The following is a 25,700-nucleotide window of genomic DNA, read 5'->3' as shown; positions in this document are numbered from 1 at the left end:
CATTGTAACATTAGACTAAATACTGCCTATATGTAGCTGTTGTAAGATTAAACATAGCCAACAGTGATAGGTGTCAAAAGGTTATTTTTGCAGATTGTGTAAAACGCCCCCGTCAAAGGACTCCAATTCTGAAAAGGTCAAGCTTGACAACATTCAGCTGTTTTCGTGATATGTATTATCTTACCATTTCTTTCCTTTTTGCTTACTTAGCAGTTCTATCAACATTTAGCAACTAAGCTAGCAACATTAGAAAGTCCGTTAGCTATATTTCAGAGGTAAAAAGTTGGATATTAAATGAGGTGTGGTCTGTCGCGCAGTCGAATTTTACAATATACAGCGTGTCCCACAAAATGTGTATGTATATAACGTTTTTTGAAAACTCTCAAAACCTAACCTATCTTACAAAAATTGCAATGAAAATCGGTGGTCAGCTAGCTAGAAGGGTGTCTTTAGTCGCAAAACTTACCGTTATTTTTCCAGTCCATTTAAATGTTGAACTCGAGGTGATTTAGTCCTCCAACCGCTAGAGAGTGTCCGAAGTTAGGGGGTGTCCGATGTTGGGGGAAAATTAGCTACATTTGCACACACTGTATATAGATTTTCTATTGTGTTATTGACTGTACGTTTTGTTTATTCCATATGTAACTCTGTATTGTTGTTGTTTTTATCGCACTGCTTTGTTTTATCTTGGCCAGGTCGCAGTTGTAAATGAGAACTTGTTAATAATAAACAACTATTAAAGTTGTGATAAAAGATCTGGACCTATTTTACCAGCCTACACTCTTAGACAAAAGGGTTCCAAAAGGGTTCTGCGGCTGTCCTCGTACGAGACCCTTTTTGGTTCCAGGTAGAACTCTTTGGGGTTCCATGTAGAGCCCTCTGTGGAAAGGGTTCTACTGTACATGGAACCCAAAAGGGTTCTACCTGGAACCAAAAGGGGTTCTTCAAAGGGTTCTCCTATGGGGACAGCCGAAGAACCCTTTTTGGTTCTAGATAGCACATTGTACTGATTTTGTATTTTTATTTTTAACCTTTATTTTATCAGGTAGTCATACTGAGACCAAGGTCTCTTTTACAGATGAGCCATGAATTACATAAATTACAGAAAATACACACATTAAAACATTAATACAAAATGCAAGCTGAAAGAAAAAACACAGTCATAAAAAAAAAAGACATTCATCAGTAAAAAGGTCCTCAATCAGCATTCTGAATTGGCCTAGAGGCACCAAAACATAACATTTCAGAAAATGTTGAAGATTGTTCCACAAATAAGGTGCAAAAAAGCTAAAAGCTGATTTACCTAACTCAGTAGAGACCAAAGGAATTTCCAGGGTTAGCCATCCCTTAGACCGGGTTTGGTAACTCATATGTCTAAAGTTTAGTAATGATGTTAGGTACAGTGGAACCTTTTGTAAAAGGGCTTTGTAAATGAAAACATAGCAATGTGTCAACATATGTGACATCAAAGAGGGCCAACCAACTTTCTGGTTTAGAATGCAGTGATGAGTGCTAAAACTGTCACCCTTAATAAAGCATAGTGCGCTATGATAAACTGCATCTAATGGCTTTAATGAAGTAGCAGCTGCATTCAAATAGATGATGTCGCCATAGTCTAGGACCGATAGGAACGTCGACTGAATAATCTGCTTTCTCCGATAGGCAGGACATATTTCTATAGAAGAAGACCAATTTTATTCTTGGTTTACATTTTAGTCATTTAGCAGACACTCTTATCCAGAGCAACTAGGGTTAAGTGCCTTGCTCAAGGGCACATTGACAGATTTTTCACCTAGTCGGCTTGGGGATTAGAACCAGCGACCTTTCGGTTACTGGCACAACGCTCTTAACCACTAAGCTACCTGCCGCCCTTAATGAACTCGTCAATATGCTTTTTAAAAGACAGCTTTTCATCTATCCAGATGCCCAGATACTTGCAAGCAGGGACACGATCAATATGGACACCATCCAAAGTACATATGCTTAAATCATCTGAGTTATTTTTATGTGCTCTAGAGGACACCATATACTTAGTTTTACCTGCAGGTCAATAAAGTTTTTCTGTAATTCAATGAAGGCTGACTGTAGTAACGATAGAGCCTGGTCAACCGTGGGGGCAATAACATACATAAAAGTTTCATCGGCATTCAAGTGCAGGTTACAATTTTTTACAGACAAGTTGATTTTGTTAATGTATACATTAAAAAGTACAGGACCCAAAATCGACCCCTGCGGGACACCTTTCATAATATCCAGGAAAGCTGATTTAACACCATCAGTAGATACACATTGAGTTCTATCTGTCAAGTAATTTTTAAAACATTTACATGCAGCCTGGTCTAGGTCAATTGAGGAAAGCCTCTGAATTAGCAGTGGGTGATCAACTGTGTCGAAAGCCTTTGACAGGTCAATAAGGAGGGCAGCTCAATGTTGCCTTTTAGCGACACAATGAACCACATCATTTATACATTTCAAAGACAAGAAAGATCTTAGCTGAGAATTAATCAAGGATTGTAATATTTTAGCTAGGCGAGAAAGTTTAGAAGTAGGGCGATAATTATTTAGGTCACAAGGGCCACCACTTTTTTTTTTTACATCAATCTTAAGCAAGGCATCTAGCACATCACAGATAGTAAATTGCTGAAATGAAAACAAAGATTCACTAGACGTGGACGTGTTAATCATCGAGTCAGCTAGAGGCTGGCAGAGGGCAGAGAAGTCGATTGACTGATTAGGGTTAATTAAACCACAGTTTCTCTCAAATAAAAAGCCTGCCAAGATAAAATGATGATTAAAAGCATCACTTATCCCCTTCTTCTCAGTTATGATGCCAGAGTCAGACAGAACTTGCTTAGTCAGGGAAGATGAGGAATTTGTATGCTTTAGTGCAGTTACTGTTTTCCACATTTAGAAGGATCACCAGCAGAGTCAGAGATTAAAAAGTAGCTTGATTTAGCTTTCTTAATCGATATAGTACACATGTTTCATTAATGGTCTAGAAAAATTACCAGTCCACTCCAGAGTCAGTTTTCCTTGCTTTGGCCCAGGCCTGATTTCTCATCTGATTGAGCTCAGATAACTAAACCAAGGTTAGATCTATCTTTCACTCTGAATTGTTTAAAAGGGGTGTGTTTATCAGCCAGATAAATACATATGGAGGATACATTTTCTAGAGCAAACTCAGGATCAGGAATACAGGAGACAGTGGCTAAATCAGAGTAGAACATGTCATGTAAAAATCATTGAGGAGAGAACTTTAAAAAATGTATCTTCTTAATTAAACGAAGATTAGTAATTTGCTGTTTCGTATCTCTAGTACATACTATGTGACAATAATCATACTGTCGTGGAAATTCAACACCATGTCATGGAAATTACCACCAGGGACACCTGAAGTCAATATGAAATTAATCATCCTTTGTTATCAGCGCGCTGGAGAGGATCCAACCAACTCAATGCACCAAGTACACATGTCGATCAGGAGCTCCAACAGGGTAGTCCCGTTAGTTCTTATATACTTACACAGACGAGTAATATTTGCATGATTTAGCTTATTCATTATTCATTATTAATTAATCATCAACGTTTGGTTCATGCATGTGACAGACCAATACCTCACTAGGCTTCCTCTCTCCAAGCTGAGACCTTGAAACTGAGATATCTTTCGTTCTCAAAACAATGTTCTGGGCATACTGCCAAATTGCTTAAACTGATAGTGAGGATTCCTCCAGGCACGTTCAATCAGTCACCTGTATGAACACATTCCAATTGGTTAGTAAAAAAGCAGCATTGATCTGATCTACAAACATAACATTTTCCATCAAATTCCTTCCTCTTATCACTCTTGTGATAATGATCATTACATTTTAATGTAAGCATTAGATTATAGCTTCTATCAAAGGAGGTTCTATCAAAATATTTATATTAAAGTAAGTGAAATCAACACATAAACCCCAGACACCTCTCAAACCCTTCACTCTGGGTTTTACAATCTAAAATACAAACACATACACAAGGGATCTGTAGACTCAGAGGTGACTAAATCTCTCAATGTTTAACCATTGTTTACAAAGCTCTTACCACAATCGGATTGCAGTGACTGTCCCTGAGACTAGTCAAAACACAAAACCTGTTGTTTAACAAATCCACTAGGGCCATCTAAATTTGTCAAACTAAAAACAACCTTCAATTCTCACTCCTAGCTCTTCCTTTAATACACCAAGGGGCTGTCATCACTTCTGCTACTGAAATGGGTGGGAGTAAGGTATTATCTGGCCTACCAAAAGACGGTGGGCCTGTGTGTTTGTCTCATGCAAACAGTGCATGTTCCATCCCACCTAGAAACCATACTGACTTTCACAGGGAAGAGAGAGAACACATGTTATAACAGTTTCACACCAACGTTGATAAGAATGAGATTGGGGCAAGCTTAGCCCAAGCTACATTCTAGTGGCTCTCCTCACATTTTAGGGCATCGCTCTGTCACTACTTCTCGCCTTTCCAAATCATAATTAGAACCCAATCAATTAATTATCCAACCCAAATTCAGAATGACAGTGCTTAGTGCTTCATGTTGGTTCTATCACTCGAAGTTAAGACCCTCAACTTAGCACACACCGACACTGGCAGAATGTACGTTTATATGGACATACAATATATTCATCTTATATTTCTAGCATTAACTTTTTTCGCCTGCCATTTGTGGTAATGACAGACTGGTATCTCAATGCATTCTTAGTTTAAATTACTATACATTTCGCAGTGTGCAGACCTCCATAATCAACCTGATACCCCAAATAAACAAGCCTAAATCAATTACGGGCACGGTTGACCACCCCACTCATGTCTTCATTTTATTCTTCAGCTTTACAGTTCGTCTTCCAAATGGCACACATGTTCAAAGTGGATGGCCCTTGATAATGTCCCAATTTCAATATCTGGGGAATAATCTGATATTCCCAGCAGACAAATCTCTCACCTGAGCCACCACCATCCTTTAAGGTCCATTATGTCCATTTTCAGACCAGTACACCAGCAGCATGAGAGAAGTTTGGATGGGATCTCTCTCCATGCTCACTCCACGTGGACTAATGTCACACTCCTGAGAGAAAAGGCATGAGAGAAAAGGCCATTGATAGCCTCGACTGGCTGCTGTGTACAGGTTGCTGGCTCGGACTCAGATTTCAGGTGGTGGACCATTGTGAACGCCATTGTCACCATTACTTCAGCCGGTTAGAGGGGGTGAGGTGCACACTGTTCTTGGCCGAATGATCCCTTCCATGCATCTAGATACCATCTGTGGTCACCTCGAGAGAGGACAAGCCAGAACAACAGTTTAGTTTAGGGCATTTCTGATGCAGGAAATCCAGACAAACTATTCACTGTATGACAAATGATAAATTATTCACTGTATGACAAATTATTACTACTACCAATATTCGTAATACAAATGTCTAAGACAAATGTCAAAGAGAATAACAACACACAGTTGAAACCATTTTTTCCCCCCAAATTGGCTTATACTCCCCTATCATCTTGGCGACCTCACTGCATAGTTACAGGGTCAGGGAGATGATGGCTAATCCTTAGGGAGAAATCCCGACCATCCAGCAGACCCAATCTGGTGAGATTTGTATTGAAGCAAGACAAAAAACAAACAAACACAACAATAGCAATACACTTCTTCATATACAACTAGGAGGTGGAGAAAACGTCAATCCATTTGGAGTAACTGTCAACCATTACCAACATATATTTATCCTTTTACAGGCAGGCATGTGAAGAAAATCTATTTGCATATTTACCAAAGGTCCCCAGTGGACTGGTAATTCCGCATTTGGACACATGACTCACATCGTGATTCATGCGTCCCAAAAAAACAACAACAACATTAATACAAATTAATGAATTAGAATAACAAATCAAATTAGAATTAGAACCCTTGATAACTCCATAAAGGAAATAATTGTATCCCATAAGGTAATTCAAGAATAGTCAAATAGACTTGAGAGAGGTGTCCCTCATTCGTGGTCCGAATCACACATAGGACTGTTGATAAATTATAAACTTCTCATGAGGGTGATCAGGCCTCACCAGAAAGTCAGAACAGAGGTCAGAGTTCATTCAATCCCATTAAGTGAGTGTTCTGTCCCTTCTCTTTCCCTGTACCTCAGACTCATTAATTAAAAACAAACATTTCAAACCATTTGTGTACCAGGTTTACATTGGGTTTTTCAGTACATTACTTATCAAGATAATTTACATGTGTGCAACCAAAACTCTTGACAATAGATACTTCTGTGAAAAACCCACTAAAATAAAAAAATAAAAAATAAAAAGACCCCACACAATAAATCAATATTAACACCACTAACAAATATTCATTATCAGGTAAAAACAAACAAAATGGCCAGGCCTTACTTAATTTGGGAGCTCCCTTAACAGCCGGATCCAGGTACCTTTATATCCAAGGCACCTGCCTCAGAAAGCATTTCCAAGGTAGAGATACAAAATCATTGGTAAACTCATCAGAAAACTTGGTAGTGGACATTCAATAAGTCCTGGAAGAAAGAAAATAAACATGTAGTTTGTTTTTACTCTTGCTACATCTTAATCAGTCCTACAAATTCTTAATCTTATCAGCGCAATATTTGGTACTAAAAACATGTCACGATCGTCGGATATAGAGGACCAAGGCGCAGCGTGGAAGGTGAACATACTTATTTATTAAATGATACACGAACAAAACAACAAATCGATACGTGACGTCCACAGGTACAAACCAACACGGAACAAGATCCCACAAACACTGTGGGAAAACCACCTGACTAAATATGGTTCCCAATCAGAGACAACCAGCAACAGCTGATACTCGTTGCCTCTGATTGAGAACCACTCTGGCCAACATAGATATACAAACTAGACTAGACACAATGAGCACAAAACATAAACTCTACACACCCTGGCTCAACTTAAAAGAGTCCCTAGAGCCAGGGCGTGACAAAACATTTACTTGGATCTACTTCAATTTTGGACACAGTTCCACGTAATGGAAACAGATTGTTGTTTTTGATGACATTACCTTTTACGTAAATCACTGGTGCTACCCAAACTATAGAATTGAGTAATAATAATTGGGAATTGTCAAAAACGTGTCTTATTCAATTAATTATTCATACCTCTGTCCCAAATTTCCCCACTGTGTCCCTTACAGCCTGTTTGAGTTCAGTTAGTACTGGCTGCAATCTATTGTTCCACAGGAAACGTATCTTTAACCCAAACACCAGATGGTGGCTTCTAATTTAATATCAGTCCCAATGCTCAATCCCTCTGTTCGTCATGTGACCTTGTATAGAAACCACAGCATCTTTAAATTCACAAAAATATTGCATTGTTAGAATGCTATCTGAAAGCCACTAATATTACCATTCACATACTGCCAACACTCATTACATTTGACATCACCTTCTTTATCAATGTTTTTGTCACTTTCGCTAGTCTCCATACCTGTTTCCTTCAACTAATACCCTTCTACTCTTTCCAGTAGGAAAAAAAAACATTCTCAATCACTACTCCTAATACACATGGATCACTCTCAAACAATGTTTTGTTTTTACCCCTATTGTAAGGTTTAAAAAAAAAAAAAAAAAAAAACATGATAACTTTCTCCGTATTGGAAGGCCTTGTTTTCATTTTAGTATACCTTAACAATGTTACTCTATCTTTTTATTACCAATCTCTATTGGATATTCACTTTCTGCTTCACACTTATTAAATGTCTATTATTTTAAGATTCATATGTAATGTGGCAAATTTATAAAATACATTGGTCAATTCAGGAGGGGAGAGATAAACAGTTATTATAACTGAGCTAGCACTGCCTAACAGTCCACTGTCATTGGAATGTTCTGTCCATAAGGTTTCTGGCACATGAGACAAAATAGACTGGGAGGCAGTATCAGACCCCCACTCCTCCTGGGGGAGTGGCTCAATTTGCCTGCTTACTCGTTGGTTTAATATCTCATTGTTTGGGATATCAACGAAAACTCCATCTGGGGTACAATAAATTGTAGCATTAAGTTTAGTTAACAAGTCTCTACATGTTCAATATTCATTGGTTCTATTTAACAGAGCATGGATTTTGTTTCAACATGTATTACCAGGGTGGAGGAAATCTCATAAGCATTTATAGTTTTATTGGTTAGGGGTAAGTCAAGTCCCGTACAATGCTTTAACCTTGTCTTTATCAAATGATCCATAAAGGGACCACTCTGAACATTTCTCAGAATACTTTTTACACCACTTGTGGGTGTGCAAGTTTTATGTTATTATTATTATTATTATTATTATTATTATAATCTTTCCATTAATACTTTATAAAATCTCTAGTAACCAATTATACACACATACAATTTAAACTCTCTGCGTATCTTAAGTTACAGGTCTATGATAGCCAGAAATCTTGCTTGTTTGTAGGTGACCAAATACTTATTTTCCACCATAATTTGCAAATAAATTCATTAAAAATCCTACAATGTGATTTTCTGGCATTTTTTTTCTCAATTTGTCTGTCATAGTTGATGTGTACCTATGATGAAAATTACAGGCCTCTCTCATCTTTTTAAGTGGGAGAACTTGCACAATTGGTGGTTGACTAAATACTTTTTTCCCCACTGTATATACATATATATATACAGTGCCCTCCACTATTATTGGCACCCCTGTTTAAGATGTGGTCGAGGACTTCCAAAAATTCTCCTTTTTTTTTAAACAACATAGAACCCAAATGCAAAAAAAGAGAAAAATCCAACCTTTTATTTAAGTACATTACTTTGGTGGTAAAAAATTTTTTTCACACATTTACAAAAAAAAAACTTGAAATCATGTGTCCCACAATTATTGGCACCCCTAACAATTCCGCTGAAATTTTTAATTGATTTTTAAAAAAATATATTTTTCTGTAGTTGCTAAAGTTGGTCAGGGTATCTAGGAACTTTTAATTAGTAATTCATGACTTCCTGTTTCCCTGGGGTATAAATATGACGTGACACAGAGGCCTAATTCTCTTACCCATTTGTCAACATGGCAAAGACAAGAGAACACACCATTCAAGTAAGGCAGATTTGTGTCGACCTTCATAAGTCAGGCAATGGCTACAAGAAAATAGCCACTCGCCTTAACTTGCCCGTATCTACAGTCAGAGGAATCATTAAGAAGTTTAAAACAACTGGAACAGTGACAAACAAGGCTGGAAGAGGTCCCATGTTTATCTTGCCACAACGCACAGTGAGGAGGATGGTAAGAGAAGTAAAAAAAAAGTCCTAAACTCACTGTCACAGAATTGCATCAAAGAGTGGCATCTTGGGGTCACAAAGTCTCCAAAACAACCATCAGACACTCTCTACATGCCAACAAGCTGTTTGGGAGGCATGCAAGGAAAAAGCCTTTTCTCACTAACACTCACAAACGTAAACGTCTGGAGTTTGCTAAGCGGCACTGGGACTTCAACTGGGATCGTGTGCTTTGGTCAGATGAGACTAAGATTGAGCTTTTTGGCAACAAACACTCTAAGTGGGTCTGGCGTAAAACAAAAGATGAGTATGCTGAAAAGCACCTCATGCCCACCGTGAAGTATGGTGGAGGATCTGTGAAGCTGTGGGCCTGTTTCTCTTCCAAAGGCCCTGGGAACCTTGTTAGGGTGCATGGCATTATGAACGCTTTGAACTACCAGGACATTTTAAATAAAAACCTGATGGCCTCTGCCAGAAAGCTGAAGATGGGTCGTCATTGGGTCTTTCAGCAGGATAATGATCCAAAACATGTGGCAAAATCTACACAAAAATGGTTCAGCAGTCACAAACTCAAGGTCCTCCCATGGCCATCTCAGTCCCCAGACCTCAACCCAATCGAAAACCTGTGGGGCGAGCTAAAGAGGAGAGTGCATAAGAGAGGACCCAGGACACTGGATGATCTAGAAAGATTGGGCAAAGAAGAATGGTCAAAGATCCCTCTCTCTGTGTTCTCCAATTTTGTGAAATGTTATAGGAGGAGATTAAGTGCTGTCTTGTTGGCAAAAGGGGGTTGTACAAAGTATTAACATCAGGGGTGCCAATAATTGTGGTTTATAATCATGATTTCAAGATTTTTTTTTTCTAAATGTGTGATTTTTTTTTTTTACACCAAAGTAATGTACTTAAATAAAAGGTTGGATTTTTCTCTTTTTTTGCATTAGGGTTCTATGTTGTTTAAAAAAAAAAGGAGAATTTTTGGAAGTCCTCGACCACATCTTAAACAGGGGTGCCAATAATTGTGGAGGGCACTGTATTTATATATATGTATGTGTATATATATATATATATATATACACATACATACATACATACATACATGCATACATACATACATACATATCCTTTACAAATATATATATTTCCCTTTATTACTTAAATTAAACTAATTCTTTATAATGCTTTTAAACATTAAGGGACTCAAACCCAACAACTTTATAATGCTTTTACACACTAAGGGACTCAAACCCAACAACTTTATAATGTAAACCAATTCTAGCCAACAGTTGCCAACGATTATTGGGTGTCACTCCCAACTACAATGGTATCATCTTGTACCCCAGTCAGGACATTCCATCACGTACTCATTCTAAGATTAACACCAGTGGCCCCCCATCCTTCCTGGCACTCAGACTTTCTGGCACCAAGAGTGACCTATACTAATGGATTGACCTCATTCCTAAAACCCTGTATAAACATGTCATATCAACAACAATAATTTCCTCACCTCTTCCACACTCACTTTACGGAATTCAATAGTACAATACTTGTCTTTCATAATTTGGTCAGACATACTTGGATATGTAGTGCAGCGTTTGTTGCTGGCATGTCATGCCTAAGTTTGCTTATCTTGCCAATTAAAAAGTAATTAAAGTAGTTGGCAATATCAGTGGGTTTTGTGATGAATTTGCCATCTGATTCAATGAATGATGGAGCCGAGTTTGCCTTTTTTCCCAAAATTGTATTTAAGGTGCTCCAAAGCTTTTTACTATCATTCTTTATATCATTTATTTTTGTTTCATAGTCTAGTTTCATTTTATTTTTATTTAGTTTAGTCACATGATTTCTTAATTTGCAGTACATTTGCCAATTGATTGGGCTGACAGACTTATTTGCCATACCTTTTGCCGCATTTCTCTCAACCATACAATTTTTCAATTCCTCATCAATCCAAGGGGATTTAACAGTTTTTGCAGTCATTTGGGTGGCTGATTATTAGTAACTGGAATAAGCAATTTCATAAATGTATCAAGTGCAGCGTCTGGTTGCTCCTCATTACAAACCACAGACCAGCAAATATTCTTTACATCATCAACATAAGAATCACTACAAAACTTTTTGTATGACCTCTTATACACTATATTAGGTCCATCCTTTGAAACTTTGGGTTTCCTAGATATGGCTACTATATTGTGATCACTACATCCTATGGATTTGGATAGTGCTTTAATGCAAATTTAACGCAGTATCCAATACATGCTGATGATTTCATTCCTGTGATATTTGTAACTACCCTGGTAGGTTGACTGACAACCTGAACCAGGTTGCAGACACTGGTTACAGTTTGACATTTTTTCTTGAGTGTGCAGCTTGATGAAAGCCAGTCAATATTTAAATCACCCAGAAAATATTGATTGTTTTAAATGCTTTACTGGGAAGCTTATCAGAAGTAGACTTGCTCATGTTATTTATATTGGAGCTGATAGTGCATGGTGAGCTGCACACAGTGGACTTCCTACTAGGGCATACTGCCATATGCACATGATTACTGCATACAATAGCTGTAGGATCAACAGAGCTATTCAGGGCAGTTAGGGGGACATAAATTAAGTTACTTACATTGTGTTTGCCAATGCCCCTGGGATAATGTACATTTGATGCAGCATTATGACGACTCATTGTCACAATGGTAGGGATTAACTGAGCTGGTCTTGGGTCATTGAGAAGTACTTGTCTTAACGCAGTCTTGAAATTTGTGGACAGAGTCCAGGAGCCAAGATGATTTGGATGGACTCCGTTATTCCTGTATAGTATCTTCTTTTTCCAGAAGGTGTCAAAGTTATCTATAAATGTGATTCCAACAGAGCTACAGTAATATTTTAGCCAGATGTGTAATGCCAGTAGACTGTTGAATCTTGGGTTGTGTTGGACTGAGCTGAGCTGTGTCTGGCACTGCTGGGTTGAGCTGGGTTGGTTTTGGCACCGCCGGGCTGAGCTGGTCTGGGTCTTGCACCGCTTGGCTCGGACATGTTGGTAGGGGCTGGAGATGTCTGTGTCTGGATCAGTTGAGATGAGATTGGCCTCCTCTCTCTCCTTGGAGATGCGGGGAGGTGGGGGGGCTCTGTTGCTGGCCTGGTATGATTGTGGAACTCTGCCTAACGTGGCATCCTTCAGGTCCTTGGCAAAGATTCTAACTCCCTCATTGTCCAGGTGTACATGGTCTTACAAGTGCACACATTTCAGGGTGTGGTGGTGAGAGATGCTGACATTTGGCAGTGAGGAGCAGTTCCATGGTGATTTTATGGTTGACATTTTGGATCATTTGCCAGGGGAGATCTTTCCTTGGTAGAAGGGTGGATATAATAATGTTTCTCCTTAGGAACAGGGTGTGTGCTTTCTCTGCCACCTATCTCACTTCCTCAGCCACTCCTTCTCCTTTTGTGCGCAGGTCATTTGTCCCAGTATGTGAAGCAAGGTTGTCAGGATTTTCCAGCTTGACTTGGTACAGGAGTTATAGTGCACTGTCAGTAGTGGGACACCAGAATTTAGCCGTCTGGTGTCTGGGGAATAATCTCCTATCTTCCAGATACTTCCCATTAGAGTCTATCAGAACTGCTGTTTTGGGAAGTATCCTGGGTTGAACTGGATCCTGTCCTCTGGAGGTGTGTTTGGCTGAACATGGTCAGACTGGTGGGAGGTTGGCGAGGAAGGGTAGGCTATGTCAGGCTGGGAGGTTGGCAGGTCAGGGTATGCTGCGGCAGGCTGGGAAGTTGGCAGGTCGGGGTGGACCCTAAGAGGCTGAGGGCTTGTGAGGCAGATGGGGTGAAGGCTCCAATGGGCTCAGGGGCATCTGGGCTTCTACCAGGCTGATGGGCTGCTCTGTTGGTGGCGTAGTCATTTGCTGCTGACGGAGGGCATCAATGTCCCTCTCTCTTTGCTGCAGCTCCACCATTACCACACACAGCTCCTCTTGGAGGGCATCATTGGACTATGTCATTTGTTCAGTGTACTCTCTTAGCTGTTCTATTGAACCACGGTTCCTCAACTCTTCCATCAGCTTCTGGACAGTGTCACATTCTTGTTGTTTGCTCTCCCTGAATTCCGTAATCTCCACTTCAAGTAGGGAGAGGCAGTTCTGGATTTGTTTCACCGATAATGTTTTTAGTGTGCACACAGCTGCTACAGTTGAGGGAGGGAGTGATGTACTGTGGGCCTCCTGTTTTGAAGCCAAGGTTTTGGGAGTTGCAGGGATTGTTAGTGGAGACATGCCAGTTTTTAGTTCATCATCCACTAGAGGTTTTATAATGTCGAACTCTTCTTCAAATAGCTCTAGACTGGCCTCAGAGCCTTGGATCATTACTGTTCCGTTATTATATACAGTATATTAATATACAATTTTGGCATTGTGTCCACATTGTTTCCAGACATTTTAAGATGTTTGTTTGCCGTGCGCAGGGATACATGCCAAGCATTTGGATGTTCAGTAAAAAAGAGAAGATCCACCTTGATTTCTTTGTATTTTTGTTGAATAAAGTCTGCTCTTAGGGTCGCTGGGTGCTCTTTTAAAACCTTTGCTTTATGTTTTGTCCTCCCTGCTTCACTGGCAATACCTTCTGCATATTGGATTGCAAGGTTGCTGAGTTTGGGGCTTGTCAATGTATGCATCTTAGTTGATTACAGCTGGATACAGTATATGTTACAGCTGGTTTGCACTTGGCTAGTTGTAGCTAGGTGTTTTTGAATGTAAACAAAGTCTATCTTGCTTGTTTTCTGTCTGAATTGTTTTTTCTGGCTTGTGTAAGGTTAGGTCCTAGTTTTCCTGTCCTTTGTCCTGTCCTTTGTCCTTTTTAACAGCAGGTAGCCAGTAGCTAGAAACTCTTAGCAACTCCCTAAAGACGTGTAAACAACTGTTAGCTTGTTAGCTATCCAGTTGAGTTTTCAGGATAAAAGTTGTCTTCTGATTTATTCTCTTCTTCTGATGTTATATTCTTAGTACTTCTTCCTTTATCTTTAACTGACTTGTTTTTCTCAAATGTACTCTTCCTCGAAATCATTTGAAATAGGATATATAATACTAGATATTAGGAGCTCATAATTTTACCAGCTGCTCTTTGAACTTGGAACAATAACTCAATAACTCATAACTGTTGTTTTGAAATTCTCTGTCATTTTCCATTGATAAACATATTTCCCTACAAAAATAATTGCAGTTGTGCAGTTGCACATGCTGTTTTATTATATGGCTACTGCAATAGCTGCATCCAAAATAACACAGTTACAGTCACTTTTGTAACTGCAGGGTTAATGTTATATTATACAATTCAGTAATTGTGTAGTGCAGGGGTAGGGAACCCTGTTCCTGGAGTGCCGCAGGTACTACAGGATTTTGTTCCAACTAGGCACCACACCTGACCAACTGAGCTAATGTTTCAGTTCAGTGATTGCCTAAATTCAACACACCTGTCCTAAATCAAAAACGTGAATAGCAAGCGGCACTCCGGATCAGGGTTGCCTACCCCTGGTGTAGTGGTTATGTCCTAACTCTGGTTATTTTGCAGTTATACTGCAATTGCTGCATTCAAAATAACCATTACACTGCAAATACTGTAACTGCAGTTTCACAATTGCAATTAATTACAAGTTGATAGCATAGCCAGTGCTTTGTTGTAATTATTGTCAGTTTTACTGTTACAGTTGCCAGCTGCAGAAACCCCCCTGAAACGTTGCCAAAACATTTCTAAACAGTTTTTCTTCTCATAAGTCGCTGTCTGTGTGTTGTCTATCCTCTGTTACAATCCCTATGGCTGGGCTGAGAAGTATGTTTATCCTAAATGAACAGGACTTTGGTATGTGAGTATGTGTGGGTGAGACAGAAACACATAATGATATTAGGCATACCGTATGCGTCCTTTATTATCAAGTGCCTGGAGTATGTAGGCTGGAGGCTAGCTCCCTTATGCTGAAGAACATGCAACACTAGGGAAGCTATCACCACAATGTTCATCGTCTCATCACCGATTTGCATAGTTAATTTGCTTAGAGAATGTGAAAACAATGTAGAAAAGTACTGTAGTTACACTCCTTGGCCTACCCACCCATGCAAAATAGCTTCCTTTTCCCAGTGCAATTTCACTTTCACTTTTAGAAATCCAAAGACCCCTATCAGGTCTACATTAATCCGACAACTGTAAGAATTATAGAGTCACGAGTTGACCGTTAGCATTACTGAGAACGTTTCTGTTCGCTGCAGTGAAAAGTATTCATTGCAGTGGAAACGTATTTCACCACATAGGTCTGCGTGTGAGACAGGACTCCTGTATGCAGGGAAGACTGTCTGGGGCTGCTTCTCAGTGGGTATAAACCACTAACGTGACAGAAAAAGGCAGACCACACGATGTGACAGACTGATCGGAAAGGAAACGAGTCTGTGTTCACAAGCAGAGACACAGTCACATTTCATATAGACAATGTATACAGTTCACTATAGAAGGACAAATACATTATGTTCGTAGGGTGTGCATGAGTTTTCTTCTATCCACCTCTAGAACTAATACTGAAAAGTTGTTAATGTACAAGCCCAATAATATACTGTTGGGCCTATTAGCCAATAACCAGATTATTGAGCTAATGACCTGGGTAACCTAATGCCTAATTGAACCCACCTGCCGCATACATTAAGCCTATGTCTCCTCATAGGATGTGACACTGAAACATTTGTTCTACCTTACTCAAGGCGTAAAACCATAGCCGCGGGAAGTAGGGGTGCTGAGGGTGCTGCAGCACCCCCATAAAAATCAGAAGGAAAAAATATTAATGTATTGTTTGCACAAAAGTAGTACAGTGGGCCTTTAATAGTCCTGCATTAGCGGACCGATATAGCTGTCTGCACCGCGGCCAAAAATCGCAGCACCCCCATCCCCAAACTACTTCCTGCGGCAATGCCTAAAACCTTCCAATCTTTTGCAGTTAGCACTTTTTTATTTAGGAATATTATTGACAGAGGTTTAAAGTACTTAAGTAAAAATACTTTAAAGTACTACTTAAGTTGTTTTTGAGGTATCTGTAATTTACTTTACTATTTACATTTTTGACACCTTTTACTTTTACTTAACTACATTCCTAAAGAAAATAATGTACTTTTTACTCCATACATTTTCCCTGACACCTAACAGTACTCATTACATTTTGAATGCTTAGCAGGACAAAAAATTGTCCAATTCACACACTTATCAAGAGAACATGCCTGGTCATCCCTACTGCCTCTGATCTGGCGGACTCACTAAACACAAATGCTTAGTTTGTAAATTATGTCTGAGTATTGGAGTGTGCCCCTGGCTATCCGTAAATTTAAAAAACAAGAAAATCGTGCCATCTGGTTTGTTTAATATAAGGAATTTGAAATGATTCATAGCAATTTTATTTACTTTTGATACTTAAGTAGATTTAAAACCAAATACTTTTAGACTTTTACTCAAGTAGTATTTTACTGAGTCATTTTTTATTAAGGTATCTTTACTTTCAATCAAGTATGACAATTGGGCACTTTTTCCACCACTGATTATTGATATACATTACTTCTGTCTAGATAATTACATTTGAGTAATTTAGCAGATAATCAGAATATTTTTGCAGTGTCCATATGTACAGAATTCCTGCCTTTTTCCTACTGCTAGTAGGACAGCCATCATGCCCCTGATCTCCTTTTCTGTGTTGTCAACACAAAACCTTGTTTCAACAAATAAGACATAGGCTAACGCCTACATTAGTCCTATGTATCTATCATGCTGCAATGTTCCTCTGACCCTGAAATTCATAGGATACAATCTAGGCTATTTAAGAGGCGGTAGTGGAAAATTATGTTGGGTGGTAATGAGTCTCCCGAGTGGCGCAGTGGTGTAAGGCAGTGCTAGCTGTGCCACTAGAGATCCTGGTTCGAATCCAGACTCTATCGTAGCTGGCCGCGACCGGGAGACCAATGGGGCGGCGCACAATTAGCCACTGTCGTCCATGGTAGGAGAGGGAATGGCCGGCAGGGATGTAGCTCAGTTGGTAGAGCATGGCGTTTGCAACGCCAGGGGTTGTGGGTTTGATTCCCACGGGGGGCCAGTATGAAAATCTATGCACTCACTTAACTGTAAGTTGCTCTGGATAAGAGTGTCTGCTAAATGACTAAAATGTAATGAAATATCTCTGTAAAGTCATGTGCTTTTTCAGTGATCTTCTTGACTTTTATTTTGGGGGAAAAACAACAGTTAATTGGGGAAGAACTTTCCTCACTCAGAGAATACATTTCCATGTGAACTTAATTTCTGATAAAACATTAAACTACTAGTCCGAACAATTATTTCCTGACCCCAACCATCACATTAGGCCTGTAAATAACTAAGAAGGACTGTGATACTCAAGTCAGTAGTGTCTTTGCAGGCGACTACATTCCAGACGTGCAGCAAAAATTAACTAATGATTGAATGTCATTGTCATCTTCAGTGCAGTCTGGCATCAGATCACAATATCATAAGGACGCGGTTACTGACATGTTAAACACTTATCCAGGTATTGTGAGATTTAGTGTGCGACTGTTTTACCGTCCCCCTGGAATGCAGTCATTGTGTTGATATTGAGTCTCTCTCTTTCCACAGTGCTCTGTGCTTCCCAGCAAACAGTCCAGTCTGAGACTCAGCACGTAAAAGGTGTCGTGGGACAGTCTTTCTCTTTTCCAGAGAGGGTGATCAAGTCTTGCAATTTACTTTATGGAGACCTTGGCACTATTGCAAATGTGTACCCTGGTAAAGAAGTCAAAATCACCCTTGAGAAGAGATTTGAAAACCGCCTCCACTTGAACAATGTTACAAGATACTTCACCCTGTCAGACCTTCAGATAAACGATGCTGGGGTTTATACTGTGGAGAATACAGAAGGAGAAAAAAATAAAAATAAGTTTGAGCTCACTGTATACAGTAAGTGTGTGTGTGTGTGTGTGTGTGTGTGTGTGTGTGTGTGTGTGTGTGTGTGTGTGTGTGTGTGTGTGTGTGTGTGTGTGTGTGTGTGTGTGTGTGTGTGTGTGTGTGTTTATTACAAAAACATTAAATATAGGTTCCAATTCCAAAATATTCATAATTTTTCTTCCAGACGTTGTTTCCAAACCTCAGGTGACGGAGTGTGACAGCAGTTCCTGTAGTGTGGTGTGTTCTGTCGACAACGAAAAAGAGGTGACATTGACCTTGTACAGGGGAGAGGAAATACTAAACCAGACCAGCAGTCCTAACCTCAACACCGATCTATCTCTCCGTTTGGAAGTAGAGGGAAAGAACTACAACTCCACCTACAGCTGTGTGGCTGCTAACCCTATCAGCAATGAGACAGTTCATGTCCCAAAATGTTGCAGCGAAGATGGTCATCGTAATGATGCAGGTTAGAGCAATTTTGATTTAAAGCCATCCAGAAAATAGCAATTACCAAGTGAAAGTTAAGTGTAGTTGAGCTCATTCAAAACATATTTTACACTAATAATTGCCTTGTGTTTTATTTATTTCAGACAGTGATAAGAGGACTCTGGGTATGCTTATTATTGCTGTAATCTGTGTTTTGGTTGCCTCAGGGCTGGTTGGACTTGCTATCTATCTAAAGAAGAGTAGAAATGGACACTCACAAGGCAGGTATTTCTCTTTTAGAGGTGTGAGGTCACTCCCAAAAGTGACTACCTTTTAATTTATTTTGTATTTATTTTTTTTACTATCAAGGGTATTGTTTTGGAAAAGGTAGTAAATGTTTTCTTGAACACAGGATGCTGGTCAAATAAAGTGGCATATCTTCCACACTTCCTCTGCTTGGTCAGACAGTGTCATTATCTCAGACAACTTCTCTAAATGTTGAAAAAGCAGAAGGCACACACACACACACTCTCTGACAATAATTACTGGCTTATCTGACACCAAAAAGACTGCAAGCACAGAGACCGGTACCCATAGTAACAAATTAGTCCTGAGTGTTTACAGAACCTGTCCTGGGGCTGAGTGTCTGTATGTCTCTGTCAGTTAGTCACACCTCACCGTAGGCCATATATTTACTTTCCTTTATTTGTCTTCATAGATTCATCTGAAAGAGTGAAAGGTGATGTTCAGTATGCAACGATAACTCCTAAAAAACGAACAGATAATCAGGTTAGTAAAAAGCTACAGGCTGATAGACAATACAGAAGCTTTTGCAGCCCACATGACAACAACTGTAGGTAAGTCTGATACCCGGCCTGATGTCATTGCAACCAGTTTTGCCCATATGATATGGTTGGGTTGCACAATGAGAAGCCACACAGCACATATGGTATACAGTAATGCCTTTGATTGGAAGTGATGCAGACAATTACATTGATGGAAGTTACAATCTATCTGCAATATGAAAGCTGATCTACCCCCTAGAAAAAAAGAAAAAATTAAGTATTTTACAGTGGACTTTTAAAGCCTGGCTTCGTGGTTCCTCCCACTAGCTTCAGGAAAGATCCTAGATGTGTTGTGTTGACAGTTGAGTTACCTACTGCAGAAAAATTAGTATGGAGAAGAGCGCATCAGGCGCAGAGTTACTAATAAAGAAGCATAAGATCCTTTCTTATTTTTGTTGCTTTCCCACCCCTTTTCTCTCCCCTCTCTCTGCCCCCTTTTCCCTGTCCCTCTTTCCCGGTCCCTCTCCGCCCTTCCCACCCCTACCTCCCTCCCTCTCCCTGCCTAGGAGGAGCGAACCAGATTACCACAACTGGAGTCACGTAGAGACAACCCTGAACTGACATCAGTTTATGATACTCTCCTGTTATATCGCATGGCTGCCAGCAGAGATGTTGACACAGCATGAAGGAGCAAAATGGGAAGTCAATGAGAGGCCGACATGACAACTCACATCCTGGAGAGGACGGTATATCATAAAGAGGACGTTGAAACAAAATGAAAGTAAAAAATATATTCACCCTGAAAACCTTTTAGAGGCACAGTTGTTATGGGAGAAAACCTGTTGAGCTGATATTATCATTTCAGGCTTTCTTTGTAGGTCATTCTCACAGACCTTCTTTCAAATAGCTGTTTCGATGACATCCACTGATACGGACCAATTCAATAGCTATGCATTGAGTTAGTAGCAATTGAGTTAGTAGCAGGATCAAAATAATCCTTATTTTCAAGGGTCTTTTGTCCTATCATTTAATCCAATTCACTAGTGTGGTTGCTATGCTACTGCTGGGCCAAAATTATTTTCTGTTTTGTTGTTTAAATGTAGGTGCCTCCCCTGTATCTTTTTATGGCTGGTCATTGTTTAGCTTGCCAGAGGATAGCAGCTGTGTCCATAAAAAGCAGATGTTTGGTGAGATAAAGCCTCCTACTCTTTAGAAGCAATGGCTGTTAGGCTACTTTAGAAACAAAAGGTCCATAGATTTATTTTTTCCTTTCACCGTGTATGTTGTATTGAAACACGTCTGAAGGTAGATCTTGATTTGCCGTTTGATCTTGAGTGACATTTTCCTCTTCTTATCGCTTTTCGCAAAATGTTGGTCTAGGCTCAATTGTAGCTCTTAATTAGCTTGTTTCGTTTAATATGAAGGACCATTTATTGGTTGTCCCTATCTATGTAGCACATCCTCCCTTAAGAATACAATCACTCCCTCCTGCAGACTCATGGAGACACTGTACACTCTCCTTCTATCAGAGCATGTGCCTGCACAGATTACTGTGACCCGAAAATAACAAATCTGTCGTTACCATAGTAAGTTGTTTCACTGTAGGCTATTTCATTTTTATACTACTCTATTTCAGAGTAGTTACTGAGACTGAATATGAAGATATAATTCACTTTTCACTATTTTAAAATAATCTCTTGACTTATTCAAACTGAACTTCAATATATTAAGTCAAAGACATACCCATTCATTTAATTTAAAGTCATAAAATGTGTATATTTCCTGATGTTTAACAGTCATCAATACATCAATACCCATGCTTGAAATATATACATGTTTTACATACCCTATCACAACCCAAAATATGATGGTAGATTACTCTATTCCCCATTTATGTTTTTGTTGTCAGAATACCTGTGTAAACTGTCATTCCTTGAAGCCATAGCTGCTTCTATGAGTTTAAGAGTGGCAACATTTCTCTAGAGACATTTCTCCAGAAACACAACTCCAGATTGTGGTTTTAATGAAGCTTACTTCTAGGGTCAAATAGGAGGGACCGCTGTAATTGTTTGGTGGATTCTCTATTTAGTGAGTTTAAGGCATGTCACTTTGCATGCCAGGCAGCTGTACATTTCAAATTTGAAAAACAATTATGACTGTAAACAGTGAATTACTCACTTTTTATTTTAAAATCCAAAACAATTTCAAGCATTGTTTAGCTAACTTTTTGTCCAATCCTTTTCCCCCATCTAGTGGTTGAATGTTTTTATATTTCAGTATACTGTATACTGAACATAATAATGCACAATGTTTTGCTCTGAGACAGTGGACTGTAAATTGTGTAAGTGTAGCTTAAATCGTGTGTGTGTGTGTGTGTGTGTGTGTGTGTGTGTGTGTGTGTGTGTGTGTGTGTGTGTGTGTGTGTGTGTGTGTGTGTGTGTGTGTGTGTGTTGTGGTAGAGTGTAATAATATGTTGTGTTATGAACTGTTTTATGTTGTATGTAATTGCGTAATCGTGATTGGACCCCAGGAATAAATGTTATGTAATTTTCCACAAAGTTCAGATTGCGCAATGTTGTAATTTGTTAAACTCCAATGTTTCGTTACAGGAAATGAGTAACATTCCTGTATAAAACGCACATTAGCTTTCAGTCAGTAGCAGCATGGACAAAGTGGTAAGCACTTTTACACTTTTAATTTGATTCCCCATCTATAACATAGCTGCACGAAGGGACGTTTTCAACTAAAACCACGGAAGTGGGGTACGGAATAAATTTTTCCCCGTTGAAAGCAGTTCATCCAAGCCTGAATTCAAGAAATAACGACACACATAGTTAGTTTACACTTTTTGTATTATAACTGGATTATAGGTCCCGTCTATCTACCCTGCGTGGGTGAATACGCGCTTTGGTGATGAAATGTAACTTCCTTACGGTATAAAATACATTTGACCAAGATTATTCATGTTCTGAATCGTTCAGTGGGGTCTTTTACTAACATATCATTAACATTATCATTTATTTTTTAAAGTCGGATTTCGTAACTTCATGCATCAGATAATAAGCACCAAACTGTTGACAGAGCGGTGGCGCTTTCTCGCAGTAACTTTTGAGGTGTGGTGGTCCTCTACAAAGTTGTTTCCGCTGGTCGCAAAAAGCTACATTAACATAAAACCAGCTGAATTAAATGTAAAAGACATTTCACACGGATACGCTTGTTTTTGTACTAAAATATGAAAATATTACATCACGTCATGTCTCAAAATCGATAACTATATTACCTGTATATTGTTTTATGTCCTCCAGATTCGACAAGAAAGATGACGAGTTCAACAGTGAGCCTTAATTCTCGCACAGCATCCAGCCTAGCTGTCACAATGCTATTTACCAGATTTTTGGCCATGTCGTATCGAGTGAGTGGTGGCAATTATTGCTGATGAACAAAAGGAGTCTGCTCATACTGAACGTTGATCATAAGGTTTATTCAGACCACAAGCTTCAGCATGAGTAACAGACTCGCGAGGTCTGGAGAACGGCTCCTCAGATTGCCATGGCCGTTCTGACGTCTTCCTCGCCTAACCCCCTTATTTATAAACAATGAAACTGACCTCTTCTGACCAATCCCCAGTCTCCAAGACACTTCCGGTCTGCTGGATGTGGCGTTACACCCAAAACATTCCCTCTTGCTACTAACACAACCAACATTCCATTTCTTCATGAAAAACATTTAACAAAGGCATAATCTTAATACACTACAGCCACTTTCTTTCTCTGGTCTCCACTGATTTAGTCACCATAATTTTGGCTATCCCGAAGGGTAAACACTTTTGAATGGATTATGATAGAGACATGGGTTTGTACCATTGTTTTTCCTAGAGGAGTATCTACACAATTAACATACTATTTTACCCATTAGTCAAAATATGCGTTTTTGACATATATTCATGTAATAGTCCACTCCATTACACTCAAAAGTTACTTCAACTTCAACCAGTGAATGCTAGCGATGGCTAGCTATGCTAGCTATTCTATCAGTCTTTCTTAAAGAGTGTTAGCAAGCTAATAGCACACCCTGCATACACATTTATTTTTATTTTTTAGGGTTATGCAGTAGGGTGATAACGATATCACCAAAGTATGTTGTATCAGACATTTCAAATGACAATCCCAGCTAATAAGAAAACAGTCATGGTATTTAATTTAAGAGAATGAACAAGACTGGGTTCAATGGCAGATAGAGAGGTATGGCTGCTGTGAAGGAGGAATGAGGAACTATCAGAGGTCGATGTCCGTGCCGGACGTTGGTGGCGTCATCACGTTTCATTTAATAAAACCCTGCCTTTTCTCATTTGGGCAAAAGTCTGTCCTCTGTGACCCGGAAACTGATGTGGTCAAGGAGAATGTAAACTCATTAGTAAGCAAACGGAAGACGTCTTCCCCTCTTTGATACTCTCCTTTTGGCGAGGATGCACATGTGTACCCTACCCGAGTCCTTCTCAGAATAGTTTTGAAATCTGCCACACCCCATTTTAATCAGCAATTTTTTTCTCGACGGAGAAAACCATGCAAACATTTAAAAACCTTCTATGTATGAAATGTCTGAGACATCTATCTAGATTCATTTTAAATCACTATATACATTCCATTTGCCTGATAACGCGCGATTGAAGAAGTCTCATTTCATACAAGCACATTTTCGTCCACTTTCCATCTCCTCGCCGCCTCTCCTTGATTACCTTTGACCTTTGTCAAAAGCCCAGAGAGGACGGCGGAGAGAGCAAGCAGGGGTTGAGCAAATCCAATTGAGAAAGCTCCCCTTGTGTTAATGCTAGAGACTTTCTGTTTATTTGCATGGGCTGCTTCTCATTCCACTGAATCTGCTTGTATCGGCCATTCGCATATGTGGTAGATAAGCGCTTGTCAGTGCCTTTGTTTGCCAGACATGAGAGGACACCGACAAGTTACTTTTCATGAAATCATCTATCTAGTCCGAATGGTTTGAGCTAAAAACTATCCCCCAAGGCTTAGACTCAGGTTTACAATGAAAAGGGTGCAAAGAAGTTCATGCATGGCATTTATCCAATCTTCTGTTGCATCTCAGTTTTGTCCTATTAGCTGTGAATCAGGTTTGGGCTCAATTCAGAATTTTGGAATTCAGTTCCATTCAACTCATGAGTTGAAATTCACCACACCCTTACACCCTCTATAAAATTTAGAATTTCAGTTTGAGTAACAGGAAGTAGAATTTAATGCAGAGCAATCAAAGATTGTCTATTATATTGACAAGATAGTCAAGTGAACACTCTTAACAATGGAAATGCATGTCCTCAAACATGGAAGACAGGTGGGAGGAGGCTAGATCAGGTGGGACCATTCTATCCAATGGGAGGGCAGATGCATGAGTGACCAACAGGCCAAGGAGATAGATAGAGGACCCATATTTGTGTCTGTACCATTATAGAATATGTGACAGCATGGGTAGCACCAAACTTCTATTTGATCATATAAGTCTCACATAGCAAATTAGCAATTACATTTTTTGTCGACCAAATTCGACACTTTCATTGACCTCAATACAAAATGTTCTCACTTCTTGGGCTTATATTCTGCGTGCGGAGTAAACCTCACGCTTCGCCTCTTCCTCTCTGGTGCAACTAAAATAAATTCCACTCAGTTATAAAACATGAGAGTTTCATTGAATCGGACAGATCACACTTCCAGATACCAAAGAATATATCACTTTTCTCTGGAAACAATGTTCATATACTCTTTTAACCTTAGCGCTTATAATAGCCAACTAATTATACTTCCACCAAATTTGTTTGGCTTCTTTTGAAGGCCTCAGGCCAGGGTCAATTTGTGGGTTAAACTAATGTATTCTGTGAAATGTAGTATTTTCCGCATACTGAACGAAACGTAAGTGATCATTAAATATAATAACTTAGAATATTCACATGCAGGTGTTGTTTTCCTTGATCATTCATTTTAAGTGTTTGTCCTGAAAAACTATTGTTTCAACAATATTTTATATGCGTGTATATAATGACATGTTTGATGTTTTATGTACAAGTATATTTGCATAGACTACACCCAATATACAGTGCCCTCCACTAATATTGACACCCTTGGGAAAAATGAGCAAAACGGGCAGTGAAAAAAAATGTTTTGCTGTTTATCCTCTTGGTCTTTCATTCAAAATATTCACAAAAATCGAATCTTTAATTGAAGTAAAATGATTTTAAAAAATAAATGTGAAAT

At 39.2% G+C, this 25,700-nt stretch overlaps 1 protein-coding gene across 1 annotated transcript in view; it reads left to right on the top strand.

The window, feature by feature from the left end:
- The window catches only part of LOC311112400 (uncharacterized protein), a 52,095-nt gene extending 31,049 nt beyond the window's left edge, over positions 1-21,046 (top strand). Inside the window, exons 2-6 of the mRNA XM_084155508.1 lie at positions 17,927-18,244; positions 18,417-18,698; positions 18,823-18,939; positions 19,377-19,447; positions 20,010-21,046. Coding sequence (XP_084011634.1) covers positions 17,927-18,244; positions 18,417-18,698; positions 18,823-18,939; positions 19,377-19,447; positions 20,010-20,129 — 908 coding nt within the window. The 3' untranslated portion in view covers positions 20,130-21,046. The remainder of the gene's footprint in view (positions 1-17,926; positions 18,245-18,416; positions 18,699-18,822; positions 18,940-19,376; positions 19,448-20,009) is intronic.
- Positions 21,047-25,700: the final 4,654 nt, after the last annotated feature.

This window comes from Coregonus lavaretus (assembly GCF_964263955.1).
Source record: "Coregonus lavaretus genome assembly, chromosome: 38".
NCBI lineage: Eukaryota > Metazoa > Chordata > Actinopteri > Salmoniformes > Salmonidae > Coregonus > Coregonus lavaretus.
The sequence above is the reverse complement of the archived record's forward strand: the minus strand, read 5'-3'. Positions and strand labels throughout refer to the sequence as shown.